This window comes from Giraffa tippelskirchi, chromosome 11 (assembly GCF_054371585.1).
Source record: "Giraffa tippelskirchi isolate mGirTip1 chromosome 11, T2T-mGirTip1v1.2.pri, whole genome shotgun sequence".
Taxonomy (NCBI): domain Eukaryota; kingdom Metazoa; phylum Chordata; class Mammalia; order Artiodactyla; family Giraffidae; genus Giraffa; species Giraffa tippelskirchi.
The window spans coordinates 27,700,502-27,716,104 of record NC_137285.1 but is presented as its reverse complement, the minus strand read 5'-3'; the positions used below and the strand labels follow the sequence as shown (position 1 = coordinate 27,716,104).

The following is a 15,603-nucleotide window of genomic DNA, read 5'->3' as shown; positions in this document are numbered from 1 at the left end:
AATTTTTATGTATTTGCTAAAGCAGCACCCTATTTTACAGCCAAAATCTTTATACATTTGCTAGACTGCTGTAGCAATGTACTCCAAACAAGTGGTTTTAGCAAAAAATTTTATTTTTCTTATACTTCATAGTTCTGGGGGCCAGAAATCTGAAGTCAAGGTGCCAACAGAGTTGGCAGATTCCGAGGTGTGTGTGTCTAATTTGCATTCAAATTTTTCCTTTTTATAAGGATACCAGTCATATTAGAGAAGGAAATGGCAACCCACTCAAGTTCCTGCCTGGAAAATTCCATGAACAGAGGAGCCTGGTGGGCTACAGCCCATGGGGTTGCACAGTCGGACACAGTGAACACACACACACATGCACCAGTCTTACTGGTGTAGGGCCCACCCAAATGACCATTTGAACTTGATTATCTCTATAAAGCCCCTGTCTCTAAGGTCTAAGGGAATACCAGACCACCTGACCTGCCTCTTGAGAAATCTGTATGCAGGTCAGGAAGCGACAGTTAGAACTGGACATGGAACAACACACTGGTTCCAAATAGGAAAAGGCGTACGTCAAGGCTGTATATTGTCACCTTACTTATTTAACTTATATGCAGAGTACATCATGAGAAATGCTGGGCTAGAGGAAGCAAAAGCTGGAATCAAGATTGCCAGGAGAAATATCAATAACTTCAGATATGCAGATGACACCACCCTTACGGAAGAAAGTGAAGAAGAACTAAAGATCCTCTTGATGAAAGTGAAAGAGAAGAGTGAAAAAGTTGGCTTAAAGCTCAACATTCAGAAAACTAAGATCATGGCATGCAGTCCCATCACCTCATGGGAAATAGATGGGGAAACAGTGGCTGACTTTACTTTTCCTGGGCTCCAAAATCACTGCAGATGGTGACTGCAGCAATGATATTAAAAGACGCTTACTCCTTGGAAGGAAAGTTATGACCAACCTAGACAGCATATTAAAAAGCAGAGACATTACTTTGCAAACAAAGGCCTGTCTAGTCAAGCCTATGGTTTTTCCAGTAGTCATGTAAAGATGTGAGAGTTGGACTATAAAGAAAGCCGAGAGCCAAAGAACTGGTGCTTTTGAACTGTGGTGTTGGAGAAGACTCTTGAGAGTCCCTTGGACTGCAAGGAGATCCAACCAGTCCATCCTAAAGGAGATCAGTCCTGGGTGTTCATTGGAAGGAGTGATGTTGAAGCTGAAACTCCAATCCTTTGGCCACCTGATGTGAAGAGCTGACTCATTGGAAAAGACCCTGATGCTGGGAAAGATTGAGGGCAGGAGGAGAAGGGGACGACAGAGGATGAAATGGCCAGATGGCATCACCGACTCAGTGGACATGGGTTTGGGTGGACTCTGGGAGTTGGTGATGGACAGGCAGTCCTGGCGTGCTGCAGTTCATGGGGTCGCAAAGAGTAGGACACGACTGAGCAACTGAACTGAACTGAACCAAGGTCACATTCTGAGATGGGGGGTGAGGACTCCAACATATCTCTTTTGTGGGGAAACAACTGAACCTGTAACACTTGACAAGGAAACAGGCAACTTGAACAACACTCTAAACCAGCTGGACCTAACAGACATGTGAGTCACTCTGTTCCACTGCAGCAGAATGCATACTCTCCAAGCACTGTGGAACATTGTGCAGCACAGATCACACGTTAGGCCACAGAACAAGCCCCAGAGGACACCACAAGCAGCTCTAAGGCTTTGATCAAAACTGGAACCAAATAATGATAACAGTTTACAACTCAAAGAATAAAAAAAGAATTCATATATCTGTATTGATATATAATTGTATATGTATAAACAACTAGGGAAGAAGGGAAAACTTTTTTTAAAAAGTTGACTATCAATAAATACAAAAGGAAATGACAGATTAGAAACTTACAGCTTGGTAGCCAGCATAGTGATTCTTTAAGGCAAGAGTCATCCATGAATGTTAAAACTAGGTGACAGATGTTTCACTAGTTTCAGAACATCTTTCCACAAAATGCTTATTGCTTATAGTTGGAAAACAAGGTGGCATTTACCACCTTAATTAAACAAAACTAATATTGCAACTATTGGTACAAATACCAGGGAACTGGTTGCTATGATTCTCAGAGGAGGGCACATCATTTATATAGTATTCCAGCCCAAAATGCATAACCTGAATCTAAATTATGAGGGAATATCTAGCAAACACCAAGTTTGGGCCATTTACCATGACAATGACATGCAATTTTTTAAATGTTGAGGATGTAAAAGACAGAGACTGAAAGGCTGCTCCAGTTTAAACAGTTAAGGGACAGGGTGCTGCACACTGAACTCACATTGTTTCTTGGACATTTTCTGGTCAACTGATGGAATCTGGATAAGTTTTGTATGTTAGATAATAGTACTGTGTTTGCATTAATTTCCTCAATTTTATAATTTTACTGTCATTAGATAATAGAACGACCTTGTTGAAGACATTCACTGAAGCTTTGGGGAGTGTAGAGGACTCACACCTGCAATTCATGCTCGTACCTTCCAAGAAAAATATGTTTTTTATAGAGAAAGCTGGAGAAGGACATGGCAACCCACTCCAGTATTCTTGCCTGGAGAATCCTGTGGGCAGAGGAGCCTGGTGGGCTGCTGTCCATGGGGTCACACAGAGTTGGTCACGACTGAAGTGACTTAGCATGCATGCATGGAGAAAGCAAATGCGATCAAGTATAAATATTGGGTAAGTATACATAAAAGGTATTTAGAAATTCTTTACAATTTTTTAAATTCTGTGTTTCTGTAGTATTTATTCAACTTTTTAATAGCATGAAATTATTTGTAAATGATACAGTTAGAAATAGAAAAATGAATTTAGCAAGGTCTTTGGATGTCACATCAGAGTATCCAAGTCAATTCTATTAATACTTCTACACACCACAAAACTTTCATAAAATAGGATTTAATAAAATGAATTCATTTTCAAAAGTATCAAAATACAAAATAAGTTTTGCAGTGTTGGAACTGCTCAGTATCTTGACTGTAGTCATTAATACATAAATATTTTCTATTTCAGGGGATTTTCTCAACTCAAAGATCAAACCTGCATCTCCTGCGTCTTGCAGGTGGGTTCTTCATCACTCATGCCACCTGTGAAACCCTACATAAACACACAGGTGATAAAATAGAATTTAATACACACACAAATGAACGTTAAGTAAAACTGTGGAAAACAGTCAAGTCTTGTGGATTGTATCACTGTCAACACTCTTGCTGTGATATTATACTATAGTTTTGCAAAATGTTAACATTGGAGTAGATTGTATAAGAGATCTGGGCAAATTGTATAAGAGATCTCTTTGTGTTTTTTGCACTGCAGGCAAATTTGCAATTATCTCAATAAAATTTTCAATTAAAATAAAATTAATAAATATGTAAAAGGAGAATGAATAAACTATTAGGTATAGTCAATGGAATATTATATAACTATGAAATAATCTACAATTGAATAAACAATATGTTTATGTCCTAGATATATAGTATTGAGAAAAGTCACTCTCAGATGGCTGTGTATAACATAACACCATAGTTAAAGGCCAATAAAGTGAAATGGAATTATATATTACCTAGGCACATATATGTAAGTGATAAGATGATGACATAAAAAGCAAGATAATGATAACCAAAATATTTAGGATAGTGTCTGCCTCTGTGAGGAAGAGGTGAATTGGAAAGGAGGAACAACAAACAAAGATTCCAAATATTAATAATTTGTAATTTTCTGTTTCTCAGATAGATTCATGAACATTCATGAGAAGGTACTTTTAACTAATATTAGATAAAAAAGGACATAAATACAGGTAAGTTAGATTTTTTAAAATAATAGGGAAATACTAGAGATAACCACAGGCCACTAAATATGAAAATTTAGATTAAATTTTTCAATTTTCTTACAAATTATACATTACCATATTTGACAAAGCAGAAAACTAAGGCAATGAATCAATAGCAAATAAAGAAACTGAACTGTAGTCAAAAACTTCCCTCAATGAAATCTAACAAGCCTAGATTATTGAACAGTAAACTGTTATGAAACATTGAAAGACTTGATCACCATTATGTTATACAAGCAGTACTAGAAATTTTTTAAAGGATAGATTACTCTCAAATTCATTTTACAATCCTCTATAGTCTTCACACCAAAAGGAAAGGAAAGTAAAGTCGCTCAGTCATGTCCGACTCTTTGTGACCCCATGAACCACAGCTCGCCAGGCCTCCCTGTCCATCACCAACTCCCAGAGTCCACCCAAACCCATGTCCATCGAGTCAATGATGCCATCCAGCCATCTCATCCTCTGTCGTCCCCTTCTCCTCCTGCCCTCAATCTTTCCCAGCATCAGGGTCTTTTCCAATGAGTCAGCTCTTCACATCAGGTGGCCAAAGGATTGGAGTTTCAGCTTCAACATCACTCCTTCCAATGAACACCCAGGACTGATCTCCTTTAGGATGGACTGGTTGGATCTCCTTGCAGTCCAAGGGACTCTCAAGAGTCTTCTCCAACACCACAGTTCAAAAGCATCAATTCTTCAGTGCTCAGCTTGCTTTATACCCCAACTCTCACATCCATACATGACTACTGGAAAAACCATAGCCTTGACTAGACGGACCTTTGTTGGCAAAGTAACATCTCTGCTTTTTAATATGCTATCTAGGTTGGTTATAACTTTCCTTCCAAGGAGTAAGTGTCTTTTAATTTCATGGCTGCAGTCACCATCTGCAGTGATTTTGGAGCCCAGAAAAATAAAAAAAAATAATAACTGTACACATGTGCAATTGGGGAAAATTATGAATAATAAGAAATATAAAGGCCAAAAATAACTGCTAGTTCTGAGGTGCAGTGAGCAAAAGAAGGATACTATGCATGATCCCTGAACAAAGTGGGTGGGTAGACCACCCTAAGCCATCCCTTTGGCCCAACCCACTGATCCACCCCTACCTTCACCCCATTTAAGGGACCAGCTTACCCTATCTCAGAAAGCAAGCAAGGGCACTTGTTTCTTGTTCTGCAGTGTGAGTCCCAATAAAGCCTTGTCTGAATTCCTTATCTGGCCACTTACCAATTTCTATCCATTAAAGAGTCCAAGGACCCAAGTTGGTAACAGAATCATTATGTTGTGTAACAGGAAGTAACTTGCAATTATAAGACAAACAAGTACTAGGGATGCAATGTACAACATGATAAATATAATCAACACTGTTGTATGTTATATATAAAAGTTTTTAAGAGAGTAAATCCAAGAATTCTCATCACAATGAAAAATATTTTTTTCTATTTAATTAAATTTGTATCTATATGAGGTGACGGATGTTCACTAAACTTATTGTCATAATCATTCTGTGATATATTTAAGTCAAATCATTATGCTATACACCTTAACTGTGTATTGTGAAAAAGTGAAAGTGTTAGTTGCTCAGCTGTGTCCAACTCTTTGTGATCCTATGGACTGTAGCCCGCCAGGCTCCTCTGTCCATGGAATTCTCCAGACAAGAATACTGGAGTGGTTTGCCATCCCTTCTCCAGGAGACCTTCCTGACCCAGGGATGGGATCAAACCCTCATCTCCTGCATTGCAGGCAGACTCTTTACCCTCTGAGCCACCAGGAAAGCCCAAATGTATACTGTGCTGTATGTCAATTATATCTCAATAAAACTGGAGAAAAAAAGGAGACTAAGACAAGAATATGCACAGATGGAGGACTATGTGAGGACACGGGAAGAAGACAGCCACCTGCAAGCCAAGCAGAGACCTTAGAAGAAACCAAACCTACAAAATCATGATATCCAGTCTCTAGAATTGTGACAAAATAAATTTCTGATGTTTATCCCACCCACCTGTGATATTTAGTTATGGCAGCTCTCGCAACCGAACAAACTTGGGATGAGGAAATTGGCTTCCCATGTGGAAACAAAATGAAATTGGAACAGTATCTCATACTATGTGCACACATACAACTCCAGACAGAATACAAGTTAAATGTGAAAGCAAAACCTTGAAACTATTAAAAGATAATACATGGAAATCCTTTATGATATCAGAATGGAGAAAGATTTCTTAACAAAACACATAAGTAAACCACAAATGAAACTATAAAGGAAAAGCTAGATAAATTTTATGTCAAAAATAAAGCCTATGGGATCAATAATTTTATAAACAAAGTAAAGCATATATTGACAGAAAAAATTAAAATATATATTGCATATTGAGGATTAGTAAACAATATACATTCAACTCCATGAACAGATAACACAATTGAAAAATGGCAAAGATAATTGACAATTTATGGAATAAAAGCCCCAAGTGGTGTAAAAATGTGTATGCTTCAGCAGTGATTGTTGACACACATCCTTGTAAAATAGGGAAGAACAATTCTGACTCCATATTTGATCTGTTTCTTTTACTTTCATCTTTGTGTTCTATTGCTTTTGCTACAATAGTGTTGCCTATAGTCTAAAGTTTACAGGATAACCCATTCTCAAGTCTCTGAACTTAAAAGGTATAACACTTTTCTATTCATACAGAGATAAAAAGTTGCAGAAGAATAACATTTCTCTTATCGGAGGTTTAAAGGAACATTTGACCAGACCTACATGAACAGCTCTGAGAACAAAGGATTCCAACACTAAGAAGTTTGCAAAAACCAACCACTCCACCTCTCCTTTCATTATAAATGAAGCCTGAATTCTAACTCAGGTAAGATGGTTCTTATAAAACTCAATATTCAAAAAACTAAGATCATGGAATCTGGTCCCATCACTTCATGGCAAAAAGAAGGGGGAAAAGTAGAAGCAGTAACAGACTTTATTTTCTTGGACTCCAAATTCACTGTAGATGGTGACTGCAGCCATGAAATTAAAAGATACTTCCTCCTTCAAAGGAATGCTATGACAAACTGAGACAGCATATTAAAAAGCAAAGACATCACTTTGCTGACAAAGGTCTGTTAGTCAAAGCTAGGGTTTTCCCAGTAGTCATGTACAGATGTGAGAGTTGGACCATGACTCTTTGGTTGAGCACCGAAGAATCGATGCTTTCGAATTGTGCTGCTGGAGAAGACTCTTGAGAGTCCCTTGAACTGCAAGGAGATCAAACCAGTCAGTCCTAAAGGAAATCAACCCTGAATATTCATTGGAAGGGCTGATGCTGAATCTGAAGCTCCAATAATTTGGTTACCTGATAAGAAGAGCTGACTCACTGGAGAAAAAAAAACTGATGCTGGGAAAGATGGAAGGCAAAAGGAGGGCGGCAGAGGATGAGATGGTTAGATAGCATCACCAACTCAATGGACATGAGTTTGAGCAAACTCCGGGAGATAGTGAAGGATAGGGAAGCCTGGTGTGCTTTACAGTCCATGGGGGTCACAGAGTCAGACATTATTTAGCCACTGAACGACAACAACAAGATGGTTCTTTGGGACACTAGTCCACAATCTTCTCTGTCTGCTGACCTTCCAAATAAAGTCACTATTCATTGCCCCAGTAACTCACCTCTGGATTTATTGCCCTGTCATGCAGCCGCCAGCATGAACTTGGACTCACTTGTGTTCTGCATTTTAAGTATTAGTTTAGTCTTTATTTTTCCGGGAGGTGGGTGCTTTGTTTTGGCCATGCCACTCAGGCTTCTGGGATCTTGGTTAGTACCCCCTACCAGGGATCAAACCCGAGCTCCCTGCAGTGGAAGAAAGGAGTTCTAATCACTGGAGCACCAGAAAATTACCAGTATTAGCCTGGTTTAAAAAAATCTGAATCCTGAGTATGGATCCCTTGTTCCTAACTCCTCCTGATATTCCACCTTTAAGCAGCATAGTGGTTTAATAGTTGAAATGGATATTTTTTCAATCAGGCTAAGTTAGGAAACAACTTTTTGTAATTTATATTTTAAAACCTAGAATGTATTTTTTCAGTTAAACATTTTTTTCATCTCATCGAGGTAATATCAGTTTTTCCCTTTAACTTATTTACTTATGTTTATATCCTGATCACCCTTATATTTCTAGAATAGAATCCACTTGGTTTCTAGTCTATGAAAATATTTCTATTTCTACAAAATATTAACAAAATATCCTACAAAAAATTATCTGTTAATAACTTCTCAGTATTTTTGCACGGGCAGCAATAATCAAGTTCTGTCTGTGCTTCCTTTTAAAATCATAATTTGTCCATTTTGGTACCTTTATGCTATTAAATAAATAGAAACTTTTCCTTCTTCTAATGCCTCTGAAACAATTTAAATATAAGAGTTCTCTGATCACTGGATGTGTGAAAGAATTCACTGGAAACGCAATGATGGACACTTTTCAGCACAGATTCCCTGATACTGTCTTCATTTTTATTCACGTCCAGGTTTTCTCGTTTCTCGGATCAAATCTGACTCATCTACTCCTTGAGAACCATAAAGAATTTAGAATTTATTAATACAGAGTGGATTCTCACTCAATCTCTTAAGTGTCTGTGGCTCTGCATTTTCTTTTTTCATCCTACCTTTCACTGTCTTTTTAAAAAAAAATATAGTGACTTAATTATAACCTACCCCAACAGCACTTGAGTTATAGATTAACTGCACTTTTTTTGTACTTTACATAAATGTGTTAAAATTATTTTTCTGTTTTCCACAAGACCGACCCGCGTTCCTACGACGCCTAACGCTGCGTGTCCCAGGGCCTCCTGGGAAGTGTAGTTCGGCAGGGCCTTTCCCACGCGCACGCGCAACCCTCTGCAGCCGGCTTGGCCCCTCTCTTTGTCCTTCGCCACCACGCGAGAGGCCTCTGTGCGAGTGTCCGCGTACTCGTGCGCGCGCTGCTCCCCGGCTAGGCTCCAGGCGGTCGGGATCCCGCGGATCCGCCCGGGTCGCGCAAAGCCCGGGGGCGGGGCGGTCACTTGGGTCCCGGTCCCCGTCCGGCGCGTCCGTGGTCCGAGGCCTCTTTTGCAGGTTCCGGGGCTGGATCCCTGTGGGGCGGGCGGCGGGGGCTGAGAGGGCTCGCGGGGTCCGGGCTGGGGGTCGTGCCAGGGCTGCAAGTGGGCGTCCGTGCTTCGGCCTGGGTCTCGGCGACTGGGTTGCGGTGGGCACCGGTGGGCTCCAGCGGTGGGGGGAGGCCCTTCCTCCGCCGCGGCCAGTGCTCAGAGCGCCTTGACGTTTCCTTCCAGACTGGCTCGTACAGGTGGTGTCTCCCACGCGCGTGCCCGGCCGCGCCCGACCTTCGGGACACATGGCCAGTCGTGGGGGCGCCCTGGGAGTGTACGCGGGGCGACCCGATTGTTTGCCTCCATCCCGGCTCCACCCAGCTTGCCTCTGCTTTTATCAGTAGGATTTTTTCCGAGACGTCTCTACTAACAGAAAACCCAGACAACTTTGACAGTTGCTAATGCGGTGAGGACAGCGTTGGCCTCAAGCCTTGTCTCTGACTTTGACCCACAACTGCCACTTGAAACAGTCAACTCACAATTTCTGGGTCTCAGGCTTTTCATCTGAAACCGAGGGAGTGGCAAGAAATGACCTTTCCTTCCCTAGCTTGGAAGCTTTTTGCAGTCATTAAAACACATTATTTTATTGATTACTTATTGATTCCTTACTGTTTGTTTCAACCACATGGTGTTGGACTGAAACTACTTTGCTTGCCTGTTTTCTTGGGTTAAGGAAATATGTTCACTCTCGTCAGTTTAGAGTGTATTGATAAACAGATTCAAACAAAAATCATTCATGATCCCATCAACAGGAAATAGTCACTGCTAACATTTTGTACATCTTTTAGTCAATAGATGTTTGTATATTGTTATAACCTTATTTGTTCCCTTTAAGAAAAAAACAACAAAATTGGGAATATGCTGCATAGCCTGCTTAAAGCCCTTACAATCTATCACAAATATGTTAAGTTGAAATATTTTGTCCCAAGTGGGGAATTTGACCTTCCTGGGGGAGTTCTTTCAACTTGCTCTTGAGATCTTTTCTTTCTCTTCTTTTTCTCCTTAGTCTGCCCTGCTGCCATCATCTCTGGACAGGGGACTGTATCATGCATATACCGGGAATATGAACAGGGACTCCCAAGACATTTGCCCATCCCTCTTTCTACTGCTGTTGTGGGTCTTTGGTCACAGGCCCTGGGGTAGACTGCACGGAACCAGTGGCCCCAATCTACCATTGGTACACATATCATCTATTTGGGACACATGAAATTTTATGCAGTATTACTTCTGTAATGAATGCTGAATGCATCAAAAAAGACAGCGTGATGTATAGAACATCTGGCACATAGTTGTTGTTTAGTTGCTACATTGTGTCCGACTCTTTTGGGACCACATGGACTGCAGGTTGGCAAGGCTTCTCTGTCCTCAAGATTTCCTAGGCAAGATTACTGGAGTGGGTTGCCATTTCCTTCTCTAGGGGATCTTTCCAACCCAGGGATCCCACTTGTGGCTCTTGCGTTGGCAGGCAAGTTCTTCACCACTGAGCCACCAGGGAAGCCTGGCACATTATAGGTGTGAGTAAATGTCACTTTTCATTGTTCTTTTTCCCTTGTAATTCCACAGGACTTGATGCTGAGTGGGAACTATGGGATGATGATGAAGGTGCCCCTTCCTCCTGCAGGTGAACATGAGGATGTCATGGGGAGAACTGCGGTGCTGTGCAGGAAACTGCTGAGGTAAAGTCAAACCCATGAAGTTAAAAGGGGTCAAATTGTATAGCGGAGGGGTAGGCTTCCATTTGCTGAAGGAACACATGGAAGTCAAGTGGAAGAGCACTCAGGGAGAGCTCTCTCAAGAGCCAACCTGCAAAAACATTTGTTTAAATTAAATGAAAATAAGGTCGAATCTGTTGTGCTGAGCATTTAATATCAGAAATGTTTAAAAGCTACCACACTGGTGGCTTATCACACTTTTTCCACCGCAGATTCTTATGCCTCATTTCAACATTTCTCTCTACTCTTGATAAATTTTCACTGAAATCCAACTAAACTTTGCCAAGTAGTTTCTGACAAAGGAAATTTAAAGATCACATTGTGAATTTGGTTGTCTGCTTAATTTTTTATTTCATGAAATAAAGTGAAAGTGTAACACAAAGAAAATGACCTATTTATTTACTAGAGGTGTATCTTCCCTGTCTGGGGTATGTGTGTGTGTCTGTATTATGATGGACTTTTCTTGAACCACACAGAGGTTATTACATTTTTTAATGGTTAAATTTATTGGCTTTTAAGTAAAATTTTTTGACTTTTCCCTTTGTACCATGTGTAGGGACATTTTCCCCCAAGTTACACAAATATTCATTTGTGGTTTTTTTAGGCACTATCATGGTTTTCATTATTTTAAATTCTGATCCATCTGAAAGTACAGTTGACCCTTGAATAATAGGGGTATAAACTGCATGGGTTCACTTATATGCAGATTTTTTTTTTCTATAAATACCACAGTACTGTATGATCAGAGGTTGGTTGAATCTGCAGATATGGACCTTGGATATAGAGGGCTGACTATAAAATTAATTATGTGAGGATTTTTGAATGTATGGGTGGTGAAGTGTGTTAGTGTCCCCTAACCCTCAAATTGTTCAAGGGTCAACTGTAATTTGTTGTAATATATGAGATAGATATCTGGCTTTTTTTTCTTTCAAGTGTTAATCACTTCTCCTATTCATTAAGTAATTGGGTTTTACTTTGGGTGTGAAGTGCCACATTTATTGCATGAGGGATTTACATATTTGGGCTGTTATGCTTTATTTATCTGTAAATCTTTCCTGGAGACAGTATGAAATACTTTTTTTTAATATAATTGTACAATATATGTTAATATTACATGGACCTGATTACACTCATTATCTTGTGTTTCCCAAAGTGTCCAAAGCTGTTCCTGTACTTTTTTTTCTTCCAGGTGAACTTTAGAATTGCTTGTTAAAAAAAATTTTTTTGAGATTGTGATTGGAATTGACTAAAAATATAAATCATTCAGGGCTGAATTATGAAGTCTTTCTGTCCTAGAAAGACCAATTTGTGTGTGAGGAAGTCTATTTTTATAGTCCCCATTGGTGGTTTTAGTTTGCTTTAGCCTATGAACCGTACACATTTCTTGTCAAGTATATTTCTATGTTTTATGTATTTTTTTCTGATATGCATAGATTTTTTTCTACCTTTTTATTTGTTTAAATAAAAAGGCTGTTGACATTATAGTACTCTGTCTGTTGATCTGGAAAGATGGTTTGCATAGTGGGAAGAAAGCAAAAACAGTTTTTAAATGTGACCTTATATTTTTGTTAAGAATATCCAAATTGTTTATACCACCTCTTAAGAGTGGTTATGTTTGGTCACAAGTAAGAATTTTTTCTTATTTAGTCTTTATACATTTCTAAGTTTTGTCATCATATTTTACTTTTGTAATAATAATTATGTCTCTTTGTTTAGTTCTTATGTGTGCCAGTTCCAGCTCTAAAATGAATATATTTTCACAATTTAGGGTATATAAAGGAATCATTTCTTGTGTAACTGGAAAGAACCTCAATATATATTTCTGAGTTGATACCAAGGGCTGAATCACAGGAAGACATGAAAGGGAAGAGCTTGGTGTTTGAAGTGCTGCTTTAGTGTGTCATAGGGATGAGCAGGCTGTTCTTCATTTGTGTTTCTGTGGAACTAAGATGACGGAATGTGTGCATGGAAATAAGAGCTAATTCCAGGATGTATGGTGAGTGTGAACATATGTGTACATGAATACACATGAATAACTTTATGATTTTGGAAGTAAATATCTTGAATGTAGTGCTTCCCAGGTGGCTCAATCATAAAAGAATCCACCTGCCAATTCAGGAGATGCAGGTTTGGCCCCTGGGTCAGGAAGATCCCTGGAGAAGGAAATGGCAACCTACTCTAGTACTCTCACCTGGGAAATCCAACAGACAGAGGAGCCTGGCAGGCTATAGTCCATGGAGTTTGAAAAAGAGTCAGACACAACTGAGCAACTAAACAGCAACAACCCTGAACATAGCAAAAAAGAGAAATAGCATTCAATTCTGATACTTAATAGTTGTGCAGTCATTGGCACACTCTAAGTTTCATTTTTCATTCTATAAAATGGAGATTTTAAATGCTTTTTTGTCAAATGCCTTTTGGGTTGTCTGTGAGGGTTGTTAGTATTTTGTCTTATATATTGAAAGTGCTCAGATGTGAAAGCTATTGTTATTCCCAGGAACTAGTCACTTCCCATTTAATATCTCATTTATTCCTCAGAATCCCTGTGGCATTACATAGTGACTAAAGAGTAATTCTCCAGAAATATATAATCTCTATGCATCAAACAACATAACTTTAAGCATATAATCCAAATGTCAACAGAAGTACAAGGAAAAACTGACCAATCTCTAATATTGGGAGAATTTAGCATACTACCTTTAGAAATTGATATGATTGGCAGACATAAATTAGGAAGGTTATAGAAGATTTTAAACCTTTGTTTCCTGTTTGTTCTTACCCAAAGTCACAAAGCCAGGGAAAGGAAAATGTTGATTAAAACTTAGATCTGTTTTAATACAAATCACATAAGCTTTCCAAAAGTCTATCTGCCTGACACAGAGCTGTCTTGTCCTTCACAGCACCTGTTCCTCAGTGTCCTCAGTGGACACTAACTGGATCTCAGGATTACTTCTGCTGAGTAATCTTTATCTGTGTGCAGAGGCATAAACTTCTGCCATTCTTTTATATCACATTCTATATCTGTCCCTGGGAATCCTGTGTCAGTTATACAGAAAACACACTCTGGCCTTAGATGATTATGAATTCCTATTTCCTAGCAAGAAAGGAAGGGATTTTAGGTGCACTGTGAATATACCGATTGAAGTGCATTGGTCCCCAGGTTCACAGATCTTGGTTCCCCACAAATAAGCCTGCTCGTGTGAGACAAGAAAGGCATTCCCAGCAGCAGAAATTCATTCCTGGTGTTAAAGACCTCACTCCAGAGCTTCAGGGTAGAAGCAGAGGCCGCAGGACTGAACAAACCTCAGATTTGCTGATCATCTCACACGGGCTGCAGAAATGACCATGTTACAGGTGAGTTTGTGTTTATTCCTCATTATTTTTCCAGGGGATTAGAAGAGGTGTATAAGACTTCTAGATAAAAAGGAAAGGATACATTGTTAAGAAGTCAGGGGAAGATACCCTCAGAATGGAAGATCCAAACTGGGACAAAATCAGAGCAGTGATCCAGTAACTACAGGGCCTTGAGAAGTTCTTAAAGTTTCAATTTTTGTAAGTCCTGCTGTCCTACGTAATTATTGAATGAGCTATAAACTTGGTTCTCAAATTTTTGACAAGTGTAATCAATATATGAACTGTATTATCAAAAGGAAAAAGCAAAGTTCTTCATAGAAAGTAAATATTTCTCGGTCATTCCTTGGGGAAGCCTTTAAGTAAATGATATGGTGGATAATGTCCTCAGGAGAAACATTGTAATAAATACAAGGGTATTGTAGCCATTTTTCATAGTTTTCCACATTATGTGACCCAAGGGTAGTATGCCAAAGCTGAACTTAATCACCATAATTCTTTATTTATTTACCTCTTTAGTTGTGAAGCAGAATTCACATGGAGGAAAGTTCATAAAACGTTAAAGTGCAGCTTAATGTGTTATCAAATGAATACCCATGAAACCACCATTTCATTTGAAGAAACTGAACGTCCCCTCCTAATTACAGCTTCTTCCTGACAGAGGGAACCAGGACTCTAACTTCTGTAACCGCTTCCTTGCTTGTCTGTTCAGTTTTACTCCTAAGTGTTTATCCTCAAACACTGCAGTTGGTTTTGTCTGCTGTTGTGCACGCTCATTTGTGTTTTGCTTCTCTCACTTTCACTTTCATTTGTTTCTGAGATTCATTGCATTTGCAACCTTCTCTTCAATCAAGGCAGCTTCTTCTTTTTTAAGAAATATACATTCCATTTCCTCATTTTATTTTTTTCAAAGTTTTTTTTAAAAAAAACCAAACTTTTATTTATTTGACTGTGTCGGGTCTTAGTTGTACCCTGCAGGTTCTTCCTTGAGTCTTTCAGGATCTTTCATTGCAGTGCACAGACTCTTCTGGTTGTGACACATGGGCTCAGTAGTTGGGGTGTATGGACTTAGTTACTCCACAGCATGTAGGATCTTAGTTCCTGACCCAGGACTCAAACCTGTGTCCACTGCATTACAAGGCAGATTCTTAACCACTGGACCACCAGGGAAGTCCCTGAAGGCAGCTTCTTAATATCATCAACTCCAGCCATTAACAAGTTTCCATTAGTCTCATAAATTCATAAATTGTCGTTTGTTTACATTAGACTCCTAAGTAAAGTTCGTACAGTGCAGTTGATCTGTCTCTAATCTTGGCGCTGTGTATTTTTTTCTATCCAAATCTCTTATTGAAGAGGCCAGGCCATTGATCTGTAGTTTCTCACTATCTGAAGGCTCTGAATAAGTGATGTGGTGGGTAATGCATCCCCATGGTGTTACTGTTGTGTTGTCACCTGTGTTTCCTGTAAATTGGTAGATTCAGAGATATGCTGTCCAGTACTGAAGCCACTGGCTACATACAACTGAACTTCAGTTAATTCAGTTAA

The 15,603-nt window shown here is 39.3% G+C and overlaps 1 protein-coding gene across 15 annotated transcripts in view; it reads left to right on the top strand.

Annotated features, from left to right (window-relative positions):
- Nucleotides 1–15,603, top strand: part of LOC145527080 (uncharacterized) — a 55,217-nt gene that overhangs the window by 21,678 nt on the left and 17,936 nt on the right. Inside the window, exons 6-10 of one of the 15 annotated variants that reach the window (XM_081544481.1) lie at nt 3,054–3,102; nt 6,557–6,728; nt 10,559–10,671; nt 12,476–12,703; nt 13,868–14,061. The exons of 1 other annotated variant lie outside the window; for it this stretch is intronic. In XM_081544481.1, the coding sequence (XP_081400607.1) occupies nt 14,047–14,061 (15 nt within the window). In that variant the 5' untranslated portion in view covers nt 3,054–3,102; nt 6,557–6,728; nt 10,559–10,671; nt 12,476–12,703; nt 13,868–14,046. Of the gene's footprint in view, nt 1–3,053; nt 3,103–6,556; nt 6,729–8,725; nt 8,964–9,100; nt 10,508–10,558; nt 10,672–12,475; nt 12,704–13,867; nt 14,062–15,603 lie in introns of those variants that run through there. 13 more of the 15 variants (XM_081544480.1, XM_081544479.1, XM_081544483.1 and 10 more) reach the window with 13 other exon arrangements.